Source organism: Oncorhynchus kisutch, linkage group LG17, assembly GCF_002021735.2.
Source record: "Oncorhynchus kisutch isolate 150728-3 linkage group LG17, Okis_V2, whole genome shotgun sequence".
Classification (NCBI taxonomy): domain Eukaryota; kingdom Metazoa; phylum Chordata; class Actinopteri; order Salmoniformes; family Salmonidae; genus Oncorhynchus; species Oncorhynchus kisutch.
In genome coordinates this window covers 69,647,687-69,662,442 of record NC_034190.2, presented here as the reverse complement: position 1 = coordinate 69,662,442, position 14,756 = coordinate 69,647,687, and the positions used below count along the sequence as shown (strand labels likewise).

The 14,756-nt window shown below is 43.9% G+C and overlaps 1 protein-coding gene across 3 annotated transcripts in view; it reads left to right on the top strand.

Moving 5' to 3' along the window:
• The window catches only part of LOC109908218 (rap guanine nucleotide exchange factor 3), a 50,054-nt gene that overhangs the window by 23,562 nt on the left and 11,736 nt on the right, over positions 1-14,756 (top strand). For all 3 annotated transcript variants that reach the window (XR_004203702.1, XM_020506777.2, XM_020506778.2), the window contains 14 exons: positions 77-317; positions 482-566; positions 1,209-1,269; positions 2,345-2,421; positions 2,576-2,722; positions 2,842-2,945; positions 3,410-3,498; positions 4,206-4,284; positions 9,054-9,204; positions 9,618-9,700; positions 10,114-10,144; positions 11,563-11,629; positions 11,842-11,979; positions 12,697-12,794. Coding sequence is in view for 2 of the 3 variants with exons in the window: in XM_020506777.2 (XP_020362366.1) it covers positions 77-317; positions 482-566; positions 1,209-1,269; positions 2,345-2,421; positions 2,576-2,722; positions 2,842-2,945; positions 3,410-3,498; positions 4,206-4,284; positions 9,054-9,204; positions 9,618-9,700; positions 10,114-10,144; positions 11,563-11,629; positions 11,842-11,979; positions 12,697-12,794 (1,451 nt within the window). In the remaining variant the exon portion in view is untranslated. The remainder of the gene's footprint in view (positions 1-76; positions 318-481; positions 567-1,208; positions 1,270-2,344; positions 2,422-2,575; positions 2,723-2,841; positions 2,946-3,409; positions 3,499-4,205; positions 4,285-9,053; positions 9,205-9,617; positions 9,701-10,113; positions 10,145-11,562; positions 11,630-11,841; positions 11,980-12,696; positions 12,795-14,756) is intronic.

Genomic DNA, 14,756 nt, shown 5'->3' with positions numbered 1-14,756 from the left:
TCAAATATGATCAGTGAGAATCAACTCCTCTCTGTGAGTGTAACAAAACTCAATGTCTCCTATCATCACAATGTAGTGAAGCAAGAGTTAAACTTCCATGACAAAGACACTCAATTTTACCGCTTCCTGGATTCGGAGTTTGGACTGAGCCACTTGACTAATGAGAAGAATGCACTGAATCACACGGCCAATGAGAATCTCTACCTGAAACACACAACCCATGAGAAGGACCAATCAGACGAAGAGCTGCAGGAGGGTTTGTCGTTATTACTCCAGATGGGTCCAGATGCTCTTCTGACCATGATTTTACGTAAATGGTGAGTTACATTTTATTATAGTGTGTCTGAATCAAGTTTGTTTTACCCTTGAAGTCGAGGGGACAATGAACTTGTATTCTATCCTATCCTATCATAACCCATTCTATTCTAAATCATAGCCCGTGACAGTATTGTAACCTGCCCATATCCCTTCCAATCTGTAGCCCTAGCCAGCGAAGTGCTGAGGACCTGGAAGTGATCTATGAGGAGCTGCTTCATGTCAAGGCTGCTGCTCATCTCTCCACCTCCGTGAGTGACAGCATCCTGTTCTGTCCCTGGGCTGGCTGAGTCCTAAATGTCACACTTCCCTGTGTAGTGCACTACTTTTGAACAAGGCACATAGGGCTCTGGCCAAAAGTAGTAAACTCCATAGGGAATATGGTTCTATTTAGGATGCATACAGCCTGAGTCTAGTCAGAAGATGTTCAGAACGTTCTGTAGTAATAAGAAACTGCTACACCATGGGCCGTATTCAAAGTCTCAAGGTAGGAGTACTGATACAGCGTCAGTTTTGCCTCATAGATCATAATGAATAAGATTATTTGGACGGGGGGATCTGATTCTAGGTCACTACTCCTACTCTTAGACACTTTGTGAATTAAATATAGATCCAGTTCTTAGAAAGTGGATTGTGCCTCCTGTGGACTAGAAAGCCTGCACATGATGACGGTTTCCCGGATCCAGATTAAGTCTACTCCTGGGATACAAAAGCAATCCTCAATAGAGTATCAAAAGTGATTGAACGTGGTTTTAAATCCAGGAATCCGTTTAATCTGGGTCCGAGAGGAGGAAGTGACCCTACTGTATGTCCCATAGAGCTTTACACTGCCCCTCCCTCTGACCTCTCCCTGTTCAACCCTGTCTTGTTCCCTTTCCTTTTCCCTCCTGTAGGTGCGTAAGGAGTTGGCAGCAGTGTTGGTGTTTGAGTCCCATGCCAAAGCAGGCACAGTATGTGAGTGTGATAGTCTGTAATAGTCGTCTGTGATGTTTGTTTGAACTGTGGTGGGCCCACATAACTACCACAGTGCTATAGATGCTCTGTCTCTGTTTCCATCCTCCCCCTCACTGCAGTATACAACTAACCTGTCCTTTAGGCAGAACTAATTATTCCTTCCACTGATGTAAAACCTACTGAAACCCACTGGAATATTTCAACATCTTTATCTTGGACAATCAGTCCATTATATTGTCAGAGAAAGCTGAGTATCGGCAGAGCTGACTGAAACGCCAACCTAAATGCCATGTGTACCTTTGTGAACATGGACAAGAAGATACAGACGACCAGTATTTTGCCTCCCAGCCATTTGTTTTTATTGGACTTAGTCAGTGGTGTAAAGTACATAAGTAAAAATACTTTAGAGTACTACTTAAGTCGTTTTTTGAGGTATTTGTACTGTACTTTACTGTTTATATTTTTGGCAGCTTTTACTTTTTCTTCACTACATTCCTAAAGACAGTAATGTCATTTTTACTCCATACATTTTCCCTGATACCCAAAAGTAGTTGAAAATGGTCCAATTCACACACTTATCAAGAGAACATCCCTGGTCATCTCTACTGCCTCTGATCTGGCAGACTCACTAAATACACATGCTTTGTTTGTAAATGATGTCGGAGTGTTGGAGTGTGACCCTGGCTGTCCGTAAATAAAATAAAAAACAAGAAAATTGTGCCGTCTGGTTTGCTTAATATAAGGACGTTGAAATTATTAATACTTTTACTTTTACTTTTGATACTTAAGGACATTTTAGTGAGTCCATTTACTTTTGATACTTAAATATATTTAAAACCAAATACGTTTAGACTTTTACTGAAGTAGTATTTTACTGGGTGACTTTCACTTGAGTAATTTCCTATTAAGGTTTCATTACTTTTACTCAAGTATGACAATTGAGTACCTTTTCCACCACTGGACTTAGTGCCCTTTGGCACATCATTACCTGTGAAGGTGTTTGACTTAGATGCAGGTGTGTGAGAGAGAGAGACTGGTGTGATTAACCCTATTTATGTGTCTCTGTGTTTCTCAGTGTTCAGTCAGGGAGACAAAGGTACTTCCTGGTACATCATCTGGAAGGGCTCAGTCAATGTCATCACACATGGAAAGGTAAGGCCATTACCCCAAGTCTCTTATTTGTTTACAATTCTTTAGTATACACACTTTTGATACATTTTTGGAGACTAAATTTGAATTGTATTCACACTGTACTTACAGTTACATAGTTATACCTTGTGTGTGTACGTGCATGTATGTGATGCAGGGCCTGGTGACGACGTTACATGAGGGAGAAGACTTTGGGCAGCTGGCCCTGGTGAACGATGCTCCCAGAGCAGCCTCCATCATCCTGAGAGAGGACAACTGCCACTTCCTACGAGTCGACAAACAGGACTTCATACGCATCCTCAAGGTGGGTTTGGTCACAACCTGATGTTGTGTACATATGGTATTCATACTGATGAGTACTGTCCTGCGCGCATTTATACAGTATGTGTGTAAGTACATACAGTCTGTATGACTGTGTTTCAGGATGTGGAGGCTAACACTGTGCGTCTGGAGGAACATGGGAAAGCTGTGCTGGTGCTGGAGAAGGCTGAGTCGACCAATCAGGGAGGGACAGGAAACATCAGCAAGTAAGGCACGCACACCTCTCATACAGCATACTGTATAACAACAGTTAAACAAGTACTTTTAGATTCATCATTCAACCTTAATGAACACACTCATCCAAGGTGTTATTAATCCAACGTCATGTAAACACATTTCTTTGCTGTACTTTTCAGTACCATTTTTGTGGACAGTGTTGTTAACTGTGACAATTACCTGCTCACCTATTGTTGATTCAACACATACATGGATTTCAACCCTGTTCAGTTGAATGGATTGCACTTTATCTCACCTCAAGTGTTTTAACAAACGTTGGGAATGTGATGCTGGTGATGCTGACTGACTGCCTCTTTAGTAAAGTGTCTGCTTGTTGCTCACTACACACCTGCACACATACCTATACTCTCTTCCTCTTCCTGTCTTCCCTTTCTATCTCTCTTGCTCTCTCTCTCTCTCTCTCTCTCTGTCTCCCTCTCCCACAAACACACAGGTATACGGTGATGTCTGGAACACCAGAGAAGATCCTAGAACACCTGCTTGAGACAGTGAAGTTGGATACTAATGGCAATGATGCTATAGGTATGATGCTATAGGTATGATACTGTAGGTATGATGCTATAGGTATGATGCTATAGGTATGATACTGTAGGTATGATGCTATAGGTATGATGCTATAGGTATGATACTGTAGGTATTATGCTATAGGTAGGATGCTATAGGTATGATACTGTAGGTATGATGCTATAGGTATGATGCTATAGGTATGATACTGTAGGTATGATGCTATAGGTATGATGCTATAGGTATGATACTGTAGGTATTATGCTATAGGTAGGATGCTATATGGCTTGCCTTAGTCCAAACATCTCTCTACTATAGTGGCTGGGCCCCTCTATGTCAGTAGACCACTGACATACTCCCACTGTTTTATGATCAAAGAACAGGAGGACCTCTTTTAAGACACACTATAGTGAACAATCTGGTGACCAGGATGAACATACAGTAGCTTCACCTCTGAATCGTCAGCCAAACTTTAAAGATAGTTTTATGGGAACTGTTTGTTTGGGTCATTCACATGAAACAGCCAACAACGACAGAAAAAAACAGGCAGAATCAGGTCAGTCACATTCCTGGCTATATATTATATCTCCGCTAAAAGCCAACATCAGATGTCTCAAATTGTTCCTGTGTTTTTCAGGTAGGAACCACGGGGACTGCGGGAGGGGCACATAATGCCATTAGGCCTTGTTAGTGTGTTATGTGTTGTTCTGTCTGTGTGCCTACAGATCCCTGCGTGAGTGACTTCCTACTGACCCACAGGGTCTTCATGCCCTCCAGCCAGCTCTGCCCGGCCCTACAACAGCAATATCCTTTATGATGATGTAGGTGTGATAATGATGACAATGCCATAAGTTGTTGTGTTTATTTTTATTTTCTATGCCTCAATTCAATCAGATCAAGTGTTAACCGGCATTGGCAGACATCCTTATAGCAGATGTTTTGGCAGTGCATTTTAAATGTTTTTATTTAACCTTTATTTAACTAGGCAAGTCAGTTAAGAACAAATTCTTATTTACAATGCCAGCCTAGGAACAGTGGGTTAACTGCCTTGTTCAGGGGCAGAACGACAGATTTTTAATTTGTCAGCTCGTGGATTCGATTTAGCAACCTTTCGGTTACTGGCCCAACACTCTAACCACTAGGCTACCTGCTGCCCCTATGGGCTGAGCTTGTGTGTCACAAACCATCCCTTTTCTTATTATACCTACCGTGTTAGAAGCTCAAACGGTAGCAGAAAGTGTAGGCATGTTTTCATGTTAATTTGGATGGGGGGGATTTATAGATTGTCAGTCTACTCGAGGTGTAGAACATAGAATATCACGCATTCAAGTGCTTGAACTTGTAACACAGATGCATGAACTTCTAACATGGCTGCATGGGATTTGTCAGATTATATAAAATTGGTGGTTTTGTTGCATCCAATAGTAGCGTCCGTGATAAGACAAAGGAGCCACTTGTGGATTTGACGCTTTTGACAGCTCTAACGCAGTTCCACCTCCGAAATCTACTAGAATCTAGCATTTACATTAAGTCTCGATAAAGAGACAACAATTTGTCCTTATAAAGGGAAAGCCAGCCATGTCGTGGAAACCGACGACTCGCTCCTGGACGAGCACCTTATTCGAGGAAAACACAGAGCCGCCAATGTGGGCCAGCGCCGTTCATGAGGACTGTGAGCTCTCAATTTGCATACCACCCCAACAGATCCATGGATGACGCAATCACCATCGCAGTGCACACTGCCCTATCCCATCTGGACATGAGGAATACCTATGTAAGAATGTTTTTTCATTGACTACAGCTCAGCCTTCAACACCATGGTGCCCTTCAAGCTCATCACTTTGCTTGGAGCCATTGGTCTGAACCCCGACCTGTGCAACTTGGTCCTGGACTTCCTGACAGGCCAACCCCAGGTAGTAACACCTCCGCCACGCTGTTCCTCAACACGGGGGCCCCACAAGGGTGCGTGCTCAGCCCCCTCCTGTACTCCCTGTTCAGCCATGACTGCGTAGCCACGCACGTCTCCAACTCAATCATCAAGTTTGCTGACGATACAACAGTGGTAGGCCTGATTAACAACAATGACAAGACAGCCATGGCGGAGTGGTGCCAGGAAAATAACCTCTCCTTCAACGTCAACAAAATGAAGGCTCTGATTGTGGACTTCAGGAGACAGCAGAGAGAGCACACCCCCATGCACATCAACTGGGCTGCAGTGGAGAGGGTGAAAAGCTTCACGTTCCTCGGCATGGAAAGGGTGAATGGTTTCACGTTCCTCGGCATGCAAATCACTGACAACCTGAAATGGTCCATCTACACAGGTGAAGAAGGCGCAACAGAAATTTGTCTTGGCCCCCTGATCCACGGCCTGTCCACTCCACTACCATCATGAAGGCGGAGACAGTACAGGTGCATCAAAGCTGGGACCGAGAGACTGAAAAACAGCTTCTATCTCCAGCTCCTATCGGACTGTTAAATAGTCACCACTAACCGGCCTCCGCCCAGTGCCCTGCCCTGAACTTAGTCACTGTTATTAGCCGGCTACCACTCGGTACTCTATTCTGCACCTTAGAGACTGCTGCCCTATGTACATAGTCATTGAACACTGGCCATACAGTGCATTTGTGATAGTATTCAGACCCCTTGACTTTTCCACGTTACAGCCTCGTTTTAAAATTGATTCAATTGTTTGTTTTTTCTCTTCAATCTATACACAATACCTCACAATAGGAAATGGAAATAGCACATTTACAGAAGTATTCAGAGCCTTTACTCAGTACTTTGTTTTTAGCACCTTTGGCAGCGATTACAGCCTTGATTCTTCTTGGGAATGACCCTACAAGCTTAACACACCTGTATTTGGGGAGTTTCTCCCCTTCTTCTCTGCAGATCCTCTCAAGCTTTGTCAGGTTGGATGGGGAGCGTTGCTGCATAGCTATTTTCAGGTCTCTCCAGAGATGTTAGTTCGGGTTCAAGTCCAGGTTCTGGCTGGGCCACTCAAGGACATTCAGAGACTTGTCCCGAAGCCACTCCTGCGTTGTCTTGGCTGTGAGCTTAGGGTCATTGTGCTGTTTGAAGGTGAACCTTCGCCCCAGTCTGAGGTACTAAGCACTTTGGGGCAGGTTTTCATTAAGGATTTCTCTGTACTTTGCTCCGTTCATCTTTCCCTCGATCCTGACTAGTCTCCCAGTTCCTGCTGCTGAAAAACATCCCACATCATGATGCTGCCACCACCATGTTTCACCGTAGGGATGGTGCCAGGTTTCCTCCAGACGTTGTGACGCTTGGCAGTCAGGCCAAATAATTTAATTTTGGATTCATCAGACTAGAGAATCTTGTTTCTCATGGTCTGAGAGGCCTTTTGGCAAACTCCAAGCGGGCTGTCATGTGCCTTTTACTGAGGAGTGGCTTCTGTCTGGCCACTCTACCATAAAGGCTTGATTGGTGGAGTGCTGCAGAGATGGTTGTAGTTCTAGAATGTTCTCCCATCTCCACAGAGGAACTCTAGAGCTCTGTCAGAGTGACCATCGTGTTCTTGGTCACCTCCCTGACCAAGGCTCTTCTCCCCCGATTGCTCAGTATGTCCGGGCGGCCAACTCTAGGAAGAGTCTTGGTGGTTCCAAACTTCTTCCATTTAAGACTGATGGATGCCACTGTGTTCTTGGGGACTTTCAGTGCTGCAGAAATGTTTTGGTACCCTTCCCCAGATCTTTGCCTCAACATAATCCTGTCTCTGAGCTCTACGGACAATTCCTTCGACCTCATGGCTTGCTTTTTGCCCTGACATGTACTGTCAACTGTGGGACCTTATATAGACAGGTGTGTGCCTTTCCAAATCATGTCCAATCAATTGAATTTACCACAGTCTCCAATCTGTAAGGACCGTAGCTAAATATGAGAAGCGGGTACGGGGAGTTGACATTTAATATGGAACAGACAGGCAACAAACTAGGAAAAGCATCAGCACAGGGGAAAAGCGTCAGCACACGGGGACATATTACAAATAATGTTCCAGCCGGGAATAGAGCGGGGAACCAGACAGATTGTGATTGAGTCCAGGTGAGTCCAATAATCGCTGATGTGCGTGAAGGGGGAAGGCAGGTGTGCGTACAGATGGTGGCAGGAGCCTGGCGCCTTCGCCCACCAGGGAGGGAGAGCGGGAGCAGGCGTGACAGTACCCCTCCCTCTAGGGGCGCCACCCGGTGTCCCACCTGGGCAAGCCTGACGGGCTGGCCGAGGCACGGGCACTGGGCAAGCCGGCTGGGCGTAAATTCCCGACGAACCGGCAGAGGCATAGCAGCCTGACGATCCGGCTGTGGCGTGAACGCTTGTCGATCCCGCTGCGGCGTGGAAGCCTGATGAACAGTCTGGGCGTAAAAACCTGACAATCTGGATGAGGCCCGAAGTGGGATGGGCGCCTTCTGAGCCAACCGGGGCAAGAACCTCTCGAGCCAACTAGGGCATGACAGCTCGACAAGCTGGCTTAGGCATCCCCGGTTCCATCGGTGTCGGCCGCCGGAATCGACGTCACCACCAACCGGAACGCCAGCACTCCCTGATGCTTCGTTAGATGGCTGCAGCATTCTGTAAGGACCGACGCTGGAGATGAGAAGAAGGTACGGAGAGTTGATATTTAATACAAAACAGACAGGCAACAAACCAGGACGGGTAAACCACACGGGTAAACAAGCACATATGACAATTAATGCTGCACAGTGAATAAAGTGTGGAACCAGACAGATATAGGGGAGGTAATGACAGAGGTGATTGAGTCCAGGTGAGTCCATTAATCGCTGACACACGTGACGGGGAAAGGCAGGTGTGCATACTGAAGGTGGCGGGAGTGAGTAATGCTGGGGAGCCTGGCGCCTTCGCGTGCCAGGGAGGGAGAGCGGGAGCAGGCGTGACACAATCAAACATTTCAAGGATTAACAATGGAAACAGGATGCACCTGAGCTCAATTTCCAGTCTCATAGCAAAGGGTCTGAATACTTATGTAAATAAGGTATTTCTGTTTTTATTTATAATACATTTACAAACATTTCAAAAAAACTGTTTTCCCGTTGTCGTTATGGGGTATTGTGTTTAGATTGAGAATATACATTTAAAAAAAAAAGATTTTAGAATAAGGCTGTAAAGTATCAAAATGTGGAACTAAGTCAAGGGGTCTGAATACTTTCAGGGGGGGGGGGTTGTGTGTATTGTTTTGTATTCTTAGGTATACTGCACTGTTGGAGCTACAAACATAAGCATTTTGCTGCACCTACGATAACATCTGCATAAAATATATGTACGGGACCAATACATTCTGATTTAAGTGGATCACATACCCACCATTTTTGGGAGTATTTTTAATTGGTCTACCAAAAACAAATGAAACACTTTAAATGTAATTAAATGAAATAAATTAAACAAATTACCATAATTTAACCAAAGCATCCAGCTCCTCAAACTGAAGAGACAGACTAGTGTCTCTTCAGTCGACAGGAGCTCAGACAGTGATCTAGGTCTAGAATAGCTGTGTTAAGTTGTTGTTCAGATGGGTAGGTTCCCTTCCTTAACCTTGAGTGCACTTACCATGCCGAGCCGTCTGAGGGCTCAGAGCTGGAGAAGGCAGCCTACGCCCTCAACACCAAGCAAAAGATAGTGAAGCTGATTGGCCAGTGGGTGGCGCTGTTCAGCCAGATGCTCAAAGACGACCCCATCGCTGTTGACTTCCTGGAGGTGAGTGAGTTTGGTATGAACACACACAGAAATTATGTGTATGTACAGATATATACAGATGTAGGATCTTAATTTGACACAGTTTGCTACAGCAACAGAAAATGTGAATTACTATGTGGATATTAATTAATGAAAACATTGTTGCAGGGGTTGATACATTTTTTGTTAGGGCAAATCAAGACTGACATTTTAAAGTGGAAATTAGAAGCCTTTATAAACCTTGAATACATTACAAGTTTACATTTCCTGCTGTGCAGAAGAATTCTCAGCAACAAATGAGTGATCAAATTAAGATCCTACATCTGTAGATGTATCTACACAGGATCAAAAATAGCAGTCTTATATTAATGTTATTTATCCAAATATAAGGCTCTGAAAAGTAGATAATATAGAACATATTGTATGCATGACAGACGCTGAGGAAAGAGGTGTCAGGTGACTCCCGTCTGTCCAGTATGCTGAGAGAGCAGCTCAGAGACAGGAGGAGAACCAGAGTGTGAGTAGGAACACATCACCCAGTCAGTCTGTCATATAGAATAACCGACCAGGTGAATGAATGAGGTCAAGATACCTGTTATATATCATGGGTTGGATTAGATATTAATGGTGTGACTTCAGTAATGTGAAACTTAAGTTATGTCTATTTCTATGTACTGTACTCACATTTTGAGAGGCTCACATACCCAACATTTATGGCAGTGTATTTTTTCATCTGTCTACCAAAACAAATTAACAAGGCATCTAGCTCCTCCTGCTGAAGAGACAGACGACAGAAGCAGTCGACAGAAGCTGAAGCAGCCACGTTGTTAGCATTATGAAGTATTGTAACCAGGATGATGGGAGTATTTCTAGCATGTAGATTCTAATGCAAATAATTTCACGTTTTTGTATTTTTCAATATCTTTCCAGGCTGGAAAATGGTTTTGGGTCACTGGCAAGGGTAAGTTACTTTATAATAATAATTCTAATAATAATAATATGCTTATAATGAATCATCTTGGTTAACCCAGAACTAAAATCTTGCGTAATTTTGTCAGATTCTCAAGTTATGTTTTAGTAGTCTGTCCACGAGAGTACATGCTCAATAAAGATCACTTGTGCACGCACACATACACTATATATACAAAGGTATGTGGACTCCCCTTCAAATGAGTGGATTTTGCTATTTTAGCCACACCCATTGCTGACAGGTGTTTAAAATTGAGCACACCGCCATGCAATCTCCATAGACAAACATTGCCAGTGGAAACTTCTAGGAGCAACAATGTCTCAGTCACGAAGTGGTAGGCCACACAAGCTCAAAGAACGGGCCAGCTGAGTGCAGAAGCATGTAGTGCGTAAAAATTGCCTGTCCTCGGTTACAACACTCACTACGGGGTTCCAAACTGCCTCTGGAAGCAACGTCAGCACAAGAACTGCACAAGGAGCTTCATGAAATTGGTTTCCATGGCCAAGCAGCCTCACACAAACCTAAAATCACCATGCGTAATGCCAAGCGTCAGCTGGAGTGGTGTAAAGCTCACCACCATTGGACTCTGGAACAGTGGAAACGTTCGACAGACGAATGTGGGTTTGGTGGATGCCAGGAGAACGCTACCTGCCCCAATGCATTGTGCCAACTGTAAAATTTGGTGGAGGAGGAATAATGGTCTGGGGCTGTTTTTCATGGTTTGGGCTAGGCCCCTTAGTTCCAGTAAAGGGAAATTTTAACACTACAGCAGCGTACAATGACATTCTGGACGATTCTGTGCAAACTTTTGTGGCAAAAGTTTGGGGAAGGCCCTTTCCTGTTTCAGCATGACAATGCTCTCATGCACGAAGCGATGTCCATACAGAAATGGTTTGTCGAGATTGGTGTGTAAGAACTTGACTGGCCTGCACAGAGCACTGACTTCAACCCGATCAAACACTTTTGGGATGAATTGTAACTCCGACTGTGAGCCAGGCCTAATCGCCCAACATCAGTGCCGACCTCACTAATGCTGATGTGGTTGAATGGAAGCAAGTCCCCGCTGCAATGTTCCAACATCTAGTGGAAAGTCTTCCCAGAAGAGTGGAGGCTGTTATTAGAGCAAAGGGGGGACCAACCCCATATTAATGCCCATGATTTTGGAATGAGATGTTCGACGAGCAGGTGTCCACATACTTCTGGTCATGTAGTGTACTTCTGCTCCTCTGGTTATTACCACATTACATGCCCCCCTTACATAGGCAGATTGTGAGATAACAGAAATTCTGGAAAAGTAGACAGCACATAACGCCTCCCTGAGCTAAAAGATATAAAAGCATAACAAACATAGAGAAATTAAAAGCCACAGTTGTGGCTGACGTACTCTGTGTGTTATTTGTCACCATCAGTTTGACTGGTTCTCCAGTTGTGAGGAGCCAGTAGGGAAGTGCCTGCCAATCAGATCACAGGACAAAGGTCAGTGAGACTACTACGAGTTATGTCAACCATAGCATGATAATAACTATTTCTTGAATAGTATGGTAATGTCCTGAACTATGCCTTATTGGTTAACCATTCACAACCCACTGTAACCATGAAAGGCACTTACAGATTGGTCGGTATTAATGATTGTTTCTATGCTTTGTTTTAATGCAAAATGTCTTCTCCCATGTCTCTGTGTTTCCTAGTATTGTATGAGATATTTCGGCCAGACCATACGTCAGTCACGCTGATGCTGCCGGTGAACACTTCTGTTCAGGAAGTGATGTCATCGCTGGTAAACCCAGGAGGAGACCACGTCCTGGTCAAAATGAATTCCAAGGGAGGTGGGTGGCTCTTCATGTAATCTGGAAGCAATTTGAATACCTTTTCTAAGATACAACTGTACAGGATATGCAATAAAGGCATTGCATGGTCAATCCATCGTCTGTATTGGCCGTGCAGCATTTACGGTGATACGACCTCTGCAGAAGTCAGGGCATTCACACTTCTTGCTCTTCGCGGAGCATTGCAGAACTGATGTGACAAATGTTGTGTTTATACAGAACCTTCCGCCCTCACCTACTGTCACCCAATCATGTCAATGTGGAGCTATGCGTTGCCCTCTTCATTGTTACAAAATTCGTGAGGCGCATAGTGATGCGGTACGAAGTTTAATTGGGCCTCCGGAGGCTTCGCTATTGTGTCACACCCTCCATACGAAGCCCACATTTTCAGATCAAGCATGAATTAGATTTTAGTTCCCTATCAATTAATACACTTGATACAACATTATTCATAACGTTACGATTTTATATACACTACCGTTCAAAAGTTTGGGGTCACTTAGAAAGAAAGCAACTTTTTTGTCCATTAAAATAACATCAAATTGATCAGAAATACAGTGTAGACATTGTTAATGTTGTAAATGACTATTGTAGCTGGAAACAGCAGATATTTTATGGAGGTATGTTTTATTGAAATAATGTATAGCGCTCCGGGAGTGTTGATACGTTGGGGTGTCTGTGAGCTGTATTAAATGGTTTGTGTTTGCTGTATCATAGACAGGACTCAGCTGAAGCTGGATACCACAGCAGTCTACACCTCCCTGGGGCTGAATGAGAGACTGTTCCTCTGCTCTGCCAGCCAGGTGGAACAACTGGTGAGTCATAACCTCCCCTCATCACCTACTTATCCATTTCTGTCTGCTGTAAAAAAATCAAAATAAAACATTATTTAACTAGGCAAGTCAGTTAAGAACAAATCCTTCATTTCAATGACGGCCTAGGACAGTGGGTTTAACTGCCTTGTTCAGGGGGAGAACTACATATTTTTACCTTGTCAGCTCGGGGATTCAATCTTGCAACCTTTCGGTCACTTGTCCAACGCTCTAACCACTAGGCTACCTGCCACCCAGTCAGAGATCAGTAGATCACCACTGCTTATCAATATAAGATGACGTAGCCAATACTATACAACGGTGTAACTCCAAGGTGAAATGGTTTGACTATAGTCTAGATCAGTGGTTCCCAAACTTTTTATAGTCCCGTACCCCTTCAAACATTCAACCTCCAGCTGCGTACCCCCTCTAGCACCAGGGTCAGCGCACTCTCGAATGTTGTTTTTGCCATCATTGTAAGCCTGCCACACACACACTATACAATACATTTATTAAAACTTAAGAGTGTGTTGTCACAACCCGGCTCATGGGAAGTGACAAAGAACTCTTATAGGACCAGGGCACAAATAATAATTTTACTCTTTATTTAGCCATCTTACATATAACTATATTTGTTCACCGAAAATTGTGAATAACTAATGGAGAGACTCTCAGTCTTAAATCATTTTATACACATAGTCTGTGCCTGTATTTAGTTTTCATGCTAGTGAGGGCCGAGAATCCACTCACATAGGTACAAGGTTGCAAAGGGCATCAGTGTCTTAACAGCGCGATTTGCCAAGGCAGGATACTCTGAGCGCAGCCCAATCCAGAAATCTGGCAGTGGCTTCTGATTAAATTCAATTTTCACAGATTTGCTTGTTGCAATTTCGATGAGTCCTCTTGTTCAGATACCGGTAAGTGGACTGGAGGCAGGGCATGAAAGGGATAACGAATCCAGTTGTTTGTGTCATCCATTTCGGGAAAGTACCTGCGTAATTGCGCAACCAACTCACTCAGGTGCTTCACTGTATCACATTTGACATTGTCCGTAAGCTTGTTCATTTGCACACAAAAAAAATCATACAATGATGGAAAGACCTGTGTGTTGTCCTTGTTAATGCAGACAGAGAAGAGCTCCAACTTCTTAGCCTCAATTTTGTCCCGCACATTGAATATAGTTGCGGAGAGTCCCTGTAATCCTAGATTTAGATTGTTCAGGTGAGGAAAAACATCACCCAGATAGGCCAGTCGTGTGAGAAACTCATCATCATGCAAGCGGTCAGACAAGTAAAAATTATGGTCAGTAAAGAAAACTTTAAGCTCATCTCTCAATTAAAAAAAGGGTCAATACTTTGCCCCTTGATAACCAGGGCACTTCTGTATGTTGTAAAAGTGTTACATGGTCGCTGCCCATACCATTGCATAGTGTAGAAAATACACGAGAGTTCAGGGGATTTGCTTTAACAAAGTTAACCTTTTACACTGTAGTCTCAACGCCAACAGTGAAGATGCTGGCCTTCTAGGCAGAGTTCCTCTGTCCAGTGTCTGTGTTCTTTCCCCATATTTTCTTTTTATTGGCCAGTCTGATATGGCTTTTTCTTTGCAAATCTGCCCAGAAGGTCAGCATCCCAGAGTCGCCTCTTCACTATTGACGTTGAGACTGATGTTTTGCGGGAACTGTTTAATGAAGCTGACAGTTGAGGACTTATGAGGCGTCTGTTTCTAAACTAGACACTCTAATGTACTTGTCCTCTTGCTCAGTTGTGCCTTGGGACCTCCCAGTCTTTCCATTTTGGTTAGAGCCAGTTTGTGCTGTTCTGTGAAGGGAGTAGTACACAGCGTTGTACGAGATCTTCAGTTTCTTGGCAATTTCTCACATGGAATAGCCATAATTTCTCAGAACAAGAATAGACTGAAGAGTTTCAGAAGAAAGGTAATTGCTTCTGGCCATTGTGAGCCTGT